The 6,567-nt window shown below is 41.2% G+C and overlaps 1 protein-coding gene across 1 annotated transcript; it reads right to left on the reverse strand.

Moving 5' to 3' along the window:
• Positions 1 to 325: 325 nt before the first annotated feature.
• On the reverse strand, positions 326 to 2,065 carry LOC140186339 (putative uncharacterized protein BRD3OS). The gene is made up of 2 exons (XM_072240483.1): positions 961 to 2,065; positions 326 to 815 (listed from the first exon to the last, which is right to left on the reverse strand). The coding sequence occupies exon 1, from the start codon at positions 1,635 to 1,637 to the stop codon at positions 1,353 to 1,355; it is 285 nt and encodes a 94-aa protein (XP_072096584.1). The 5' UTR covers positions 1,638 to 2,065; the 3' UTR covers positions 326 to 815; positions 961 to 1,352.
• Between the last annotated feature and the right edge of the window lie 4,502 nt (positions 2,066 to 6,567).

Here is a 6,567-nt window from a genome sequence, read left to right on the forward strand (position 1 = left end):
AATTGTTATTTCTCACTATTTAGTTACTATTGTCTGTTACGGTATTGTTCTGTTTTGGTATTGTTCTGTTTTAGACTTGGCACCTAACCACAATCAATTCTGGTAAATTTCATATACTGGCAATAAAGTGATTCTGAATCTGTATTGTTCTATGTTTTAGTGAGGGAGTGAGGGACTGAGAGGCTGGTTTCTCAGGTTTTTTGCAATTTCAGTGAGATACTGGGCAGGTCAAGCAGCAATTGTGGAAGAAGTGTTCATAGTTCCAATGGGTAACCTCAAGGTAACAAATGACCGTGTCAGCATGCAGCGGTTACTGGGTTGCTCCAGAAATAAATAACCGTACTTCTGAATATTTAGTTTTTATTTCAGATTTTCAGTATTTGTGGTTTATTTTGTATGTGATTGATACTGCCAGTCTCCGTTAGAACAAAAAGAATATGATTACATTATTACTGGACACAGACTCCAGGGAGTACAATATTGCCGTCAAATTCTGAAATTAGGTAGCTGATATATATTCCAGAGCTCCACACAGAGACTATTGTAAAATTGTTAGATATGAAAACGTAGTGAGTAAAAACAAAAAGTATAATTGCAAAAATACGGTACTTCCATTAAAATACTATAAAATATTTGGGAAAAAAAGAACTGATATAAAACATTCAAGTAATCTGTTCCCGCGGTGGCCTGTAGGTTCCTGTGATTGTCTGAACCAGGTGCCTGCACCTTCTAATGTTCCCTCAAGGGTTCTCTGTTGCTCGGTTGTCCGACTATTCAAAGTCTGGATTTTATTAGGTCAAACTTTCAGTGGCAATCTACAAATAAATAAATAAATACACACATACATAAATAATAATTAGCTGCGCTGGGACAAGCGCTCCCTCCTGACACTTGTTTAATCCGTTTTTTGGCAGTTTACGATAAAATGTAGATTTTTTAAAATCTGGTTGCATCACTTACGGCTGGAACCTACTGTCCATTCGCATTGGAACATATGAACGCTGCCAGGTTCTAACCCAAACGAACGACCGATGAGTGTTGATGGATCATTTGGACGAGTTGCAAGGGATGTTGGATGCAGCAGACACGTTACTCTGGTGTTGGGGTTGATCTAGAATGTAATTACTATGTAGTCGATGACACAGCGGCAAAAGGTGTTCCTGTTGATTGTGATTCCATGTATAATTACGGATTCAAGTGCGGAGATGCTCCGGTTGGTGAAGGTGTAGGTTCTCCGCTGGCTGTGTGTATCGCTCTGGATGTGGGTGCATTGGGTACAGTTCTTTCTGGCCGTGGTGAGCTCCGGCTGAAGACCCCTTGGACAATAATATCACGGTGAACCCAAATTCTATTTACATTATCACGCAGAACTGAGAGCGGGCCGGGCCCGGGACCACTTTGTTTTTGTCCCGGATCAGGATAGGCTGGTTTCCATACTGTCGGTACCACATGCTCTGACTCCGGCCCAAGAAACTGTCTGGCCCAGGCCCCGGGCCCGATCCCATTGCCCGCTTCTCCAGCTCCTGCTGCTGTTGTGTCCAGATCAGCAGCGACGTGTCATGGTAACGGAGCCGGCCGTAAGGCTCCGACAAGGCCTTTTCCGCCAGTGGCGTCCGCCCGCCCGCTGCCGCGCTCATCCTCCGCTTTGCTAGATCCAAGCCCCGAAATCCATCGCAATCTCCGGAAACACCCGAAGCGTGGAAACCATGGCAACCGCTGCCACTCAATGTCTCCGGAAATACTCGAACCACGCAACCCACGGGGGGTGGGGGTCAATCTTCGGAAACAGCCGAAAAGCAGGAACCATGACAAATATTGTCAATCAATGTTTCCGGAAATACCCGAACGATGGCAATTTCTCAGTCCATCTTGGGAAACACCCGAACCATTTCAACCACGATTACCGTTACCAGTCGTTTTCTGGAGAAACACCCAGACAGCGGGAACCGCTAACTACTATTGTCTCCGGAAACACCCGAGGCTCGGAACCATGGCAACCATTGCCACTCATTGTCCCGGAAACAGCCGAACACCAGGAACAATGGCAACAATTGAGTCTCGGAGCCCTCGGAGTCACCCGAGTCAGAGGAACTATGACAACTACTGTCAACGGGAACACCCGAGCCTCGGCAACCAAGGCAACGGACGGCGCTTCAGGCTGCAGTCCGCCTCCGCAGCCCAGGTGCGGCTGTTGGACAGTCCGGCAGATGGTGCTCACTTCCCGAAGTAATCAACCACAAACCCCGCGAGTAAACTGCCTTTTCGGGGAATATGCTGCCCCGAATGTCATTAACAAAGTGTCCGCCTCTTCCCATTACCTCAATGTAGACCACTTAAAAGACCAAATTTGAAGTAAATTTGCACTAACGCCCCACAAGCAGCACCTAGCATATTAGTAAAAGCAAAATAAAAACTATTGGAAATAATCCGTAAATCAGATAGCGTATGTGTGGAGCGAAACGTGTCAATGTTTTATCAGAGCTTGACAAGCTTATATAAAATATAGACTTTAAGGTGCTGGGATATGGAAACGAGATGAAAGGTGTAAAGAGTGGGAACGAGTAAAGAGTACTAAACAGAAGTTAGTAAAGGAAAGTGCCAATTACAGAAACAAAAAGTTGAATTTTCAGGAGGTTTAAACGGGAGAAAGAATGCTTATCTGAATCTTTTCAACTTTGTTGAGCCCAGATGGGCGCCATTGAAAGGCCAAGTACAGTTGTTTGCGTTTGTGCTGAACTTTACTAAAATACTGTAAGAGGCTAGATCAGAATTAGACTGATAATTAAAGTGACAGAAGCTGAAAAAATGTGGGGGTCCAAATGGAGTTGTTGGATAACCAGTGACCCTCTCCAGTGTTTACAACTCAGAGGCAGCAGTTACACTATTTTAATTTGAATAAGTACAAGCATATCACTGTTCCAATTGGTACAGTTCTTAAAATTCCCGTATCGACTTCTATTTCTCACCTAAGATCTATTAACAAGGTTGTCCTGGTAGGCCCATTATTTCTGCCTGTCCAGTTTAGATTTTAGTTGGAAGAATTGTAATGCGCCTTTTAAAAAGAAAAAGGTGGCACGAGGGAGATTCAATAAGAACTAACCACAGGGAAGTTCCTAAATATGGCTCTTCGAGTCTGCGCTGCTATTCAAAAAGATAATGGCAGGTAATACGTTGGAGGATCGGGATACATGATGCTGTTGAATTGGAAATAAGGTGATTTAGTTAAGCAGATAACAGCTAATGTCAAAGACAGCACCAGAGCTGTGAAAGGCCTTTCGAAGATACAGCTGTGGGATTTTTCTTTGATGAATGTCATTTGGAAATACTGTTAGCCAATGAAATATTCGGTGCAGCAGAAGTTATTGTACAGAATTTGACGCCGATTTCCTTAGAAAGCATTGACAATTTAAATAACCGAGGAAAGAGAACGCATGAATTCAATATCTCCTAATAAAATCAGGATAATCTTTCTTGAAAAATAGTTTGTGCAGGATAATTACATATAAATTAAATGAATAAGATCAATTACTTACAGCAAAGTGAGCATGTGCTTCATTGATAGTAGAATTACCCAATCATTTCCACTCTCCCAGAAAATAACTCTCAAATGCAAACTTTCTTCGCTCATCAGCACTTTTTCATTTTTCGCATGTATGCTGAAAACACCCACCTCTACCTCACTACCTCTTCTTAACACAAAGTACTCGCTACTGTTTCTAAATAGTGACGCTGTCAAACTGAGGGTGGGGAGAAATCTGCTCCAACTAATTGATGCAAGGCCCAAAGCTTGTCGCAGTCTCCATGCCTTGCAAACTTAAAGTCAAGTTTGACCCAAAAGTGCACTATTCTCCATAAATCCAATTCACAATTCCAATATTTTCCCCATGCATAACATTTCTTGTATCTCCTCCTGTTACTGAAACTCTGATTCATACAATTGTTACCTCCAGTCCTGAGCTTGACCCACTTGCATCCAAAGTTTTATTCTCATAAACAATTGCTCATACAAACTTCATTAATCATAATCAACAGTTTTCCCCATTCGTCCATCACCCTGTGCTGCTTTGGCTTTTGGCTAAGAGTCACATTTACAAAAACTCTTATCCCTTTCAAATAATTTATGTCCTTGCCCTTCCTAGCTCTACAGTTTCCTCCCTACTCTTCGGACAGTTCTCTGCTTCTCCAACTCCTACCCATTGATCTTCCCCTATTTTGTTTGCTTCAGAATAGGTTAACATGGCTTTTGCCTCTAAACCCCTCATTTGTGGAGCAACAAATCATGAAAAAAGCTCAATGAAGAATAAAGGGTCTCAGCTCAAAACAGTGACTGTTTATTCCTCTTCATAGATGCTGTCGTACCTGCTGAGTTCCTCCTGCATTTTGTGTGTGTTCCTCAATAATTCCAGCATCTGCAGAATCTCTCAGGTTCAGAAAAAATGAAGAAACATTTACAGCTTTTCTGTTTCCAAATCTGTGGAGTTCTTTCTCATGACTTGCGACTTGGAAGACTTTTTTCCTCTAATCTTTTGAATAAGCTTATTGTCAATTGCTCTGATAAATAATATTTTGTTAACAGTTCTGGAAAACAATTTGGGAAATTACAATACGCTTTTCAAAGAACTGTCTAAATGATCCAAGTAATAAAATAAATCTAGAAAATGCCGAAGTGGAATAAAAAGATCACCAGGGACTGTAGAATCTATGAAAAGAGAAACAGATCAGACCCTTTATCAGAAATTAATTTGTCCCATTCCTTTATTTGGGTGAGATTTTGGATTCCTAAAATGGTGTTGATTCAGACAGGGGGTAATAATTAAAATATTGTTCTTCAGGAAGTATTTGAAAACTGGAATGTATTTTAGATGCATGTAATATAAAGTCAAATTCAAAGTAAAATTTATTATGAGGGTACATACATGTCACCACATGCAATCCTGTGATTTTTTTTTCTGTGGACATTCTTAGCAAATCTATAGAACAGTAACTAAACAGGATCAATGAACAACAAACTGTGCAAATGCAGATATAAATAAATAGCAATAAATAAGGAGCATGCAATATCAAGATAAAAGAGTTCTTAACTGAGTGTAGTTATCCCTTTTTGTTCAAGAGCCTGATGGTTGAGGGGTAGTAACTGTCCTTGCACCTGGTAGTGTGAGTCCTGAGACACCTGTAGCTTCTACCCAATGGCAGCAGAGAGAAAAGAGCATTGTCTGGGTGGTGAGGATCTTTGATAATGGATGCTGCTTTCCTACAGCAATGTGTGCAATGGTTGGGAGTAATACAATACTGAATTAGAAGGACTTACAGCAATAAGCGTAGGAGTAGCAATAATTTCATATAATGATTCTCCCGCTCTCAATATTCCCCCATCCTCTGTTTTTGTGCCCCATTGCATATTTGAGATGCCACTGCATCCCCTCCATCACCTCCCCTGCTCCTTCGATCACTTCCTCCTTTCCCTTAAACTCTCACATATTCACAATATATGTTCATCTGTCCCTTTAATATTTTCCAGTTTTGACAGGAGGTGATTGATCTGAAAAGATAATCTCTGATTTGCTTTTTGCTGCTGCTGATTAGTTTGCTTATTAACAGCATTTCCCATTTTTTTTCCAGAAAACAGTCATCTGACCAAAGAGATCCATCCAGTGGACAGAACTCTATCTACCCTATTTCAGTATCCATCTCCTCCTTTCTCCCTCACCTATAAATATAACACAGCATAGACCAATAAAAATCTATGATTTCTTTGATTGTACCTTTTGAGATGTTTGTTTATTGGGGAGGCACATTTATTTATCTTTAGTTATGCCACTGCCTTGCAATCCTTGGAAACTGCTAGAAGAACCATCGAAGTATGTTTAATAAGTAGATTTTGGAATGTATGCATGTTAAGGAATATAGAAGATCCTGATCAGAGGATGAGTTTGTAGCAATGCAAAGGTATTTTGGGTTATGGTCAATGGAGATTAAAAGGGAGCTGACAATTATTTAAGGATATTAGAGGATAAGGAGACCTGGGATTACAATAATAAGTTAGGATATGAAGATGTGGAAAACGTATTGATACATGGCCATGGGTCGCGGGGCTTTACCTTTCCCGCTGTTCTCTCTCTTTCCAGTACTTCCCGGTTAATTTAGATTATTTGTAAACAGACAACTGTTTCAGAACAAACGAGAAAGCCTGCAGATGCTGGATCTCCAAGCAACACACACAAAATGCTGGAGGAACTCAGCACCTAAGGAAAATAGTACAGTCGATGTTTCGGGCCAAGTCCCTTCATCACTCTCCAGTCCTGTTGAAGGGACTCGGCCCGAAACGTCGAGTCTATTCTTTTCAATTGATGTTGTCTAGCCCGCTGAGTTCCTCCAGCAATTTTGTGTGTGTTAACTGTTAAAGAAAATGGATTCAAATCTAATCAAAATGTAGAATTAAATTCGGTGTTTCATTGTTGCATAGGCGCTAAGCAATCCAGTGGATGAGTTTTAAAGATTATCAAACAGTAGATCATGATTGCAGCCGGAAAGCTTGCGCACTGATGCGCGCCCACGCTGCGCGCGCCG

This window comes from Mobula birostris, chromosome 22 (assembly GCF_030028105.1).
Source record: "Mobula birostris isolate sMobBir1 chromosome 22, sMobBir1.hap1, whole genome shotgun sequence".
NCBI classification, from domain to species: Eukaryota; Metazoa; Chordata; class Chondrichthyes; order Myliobatiformes; family Myliobatidae; genus Mobula; species Mobula birostris.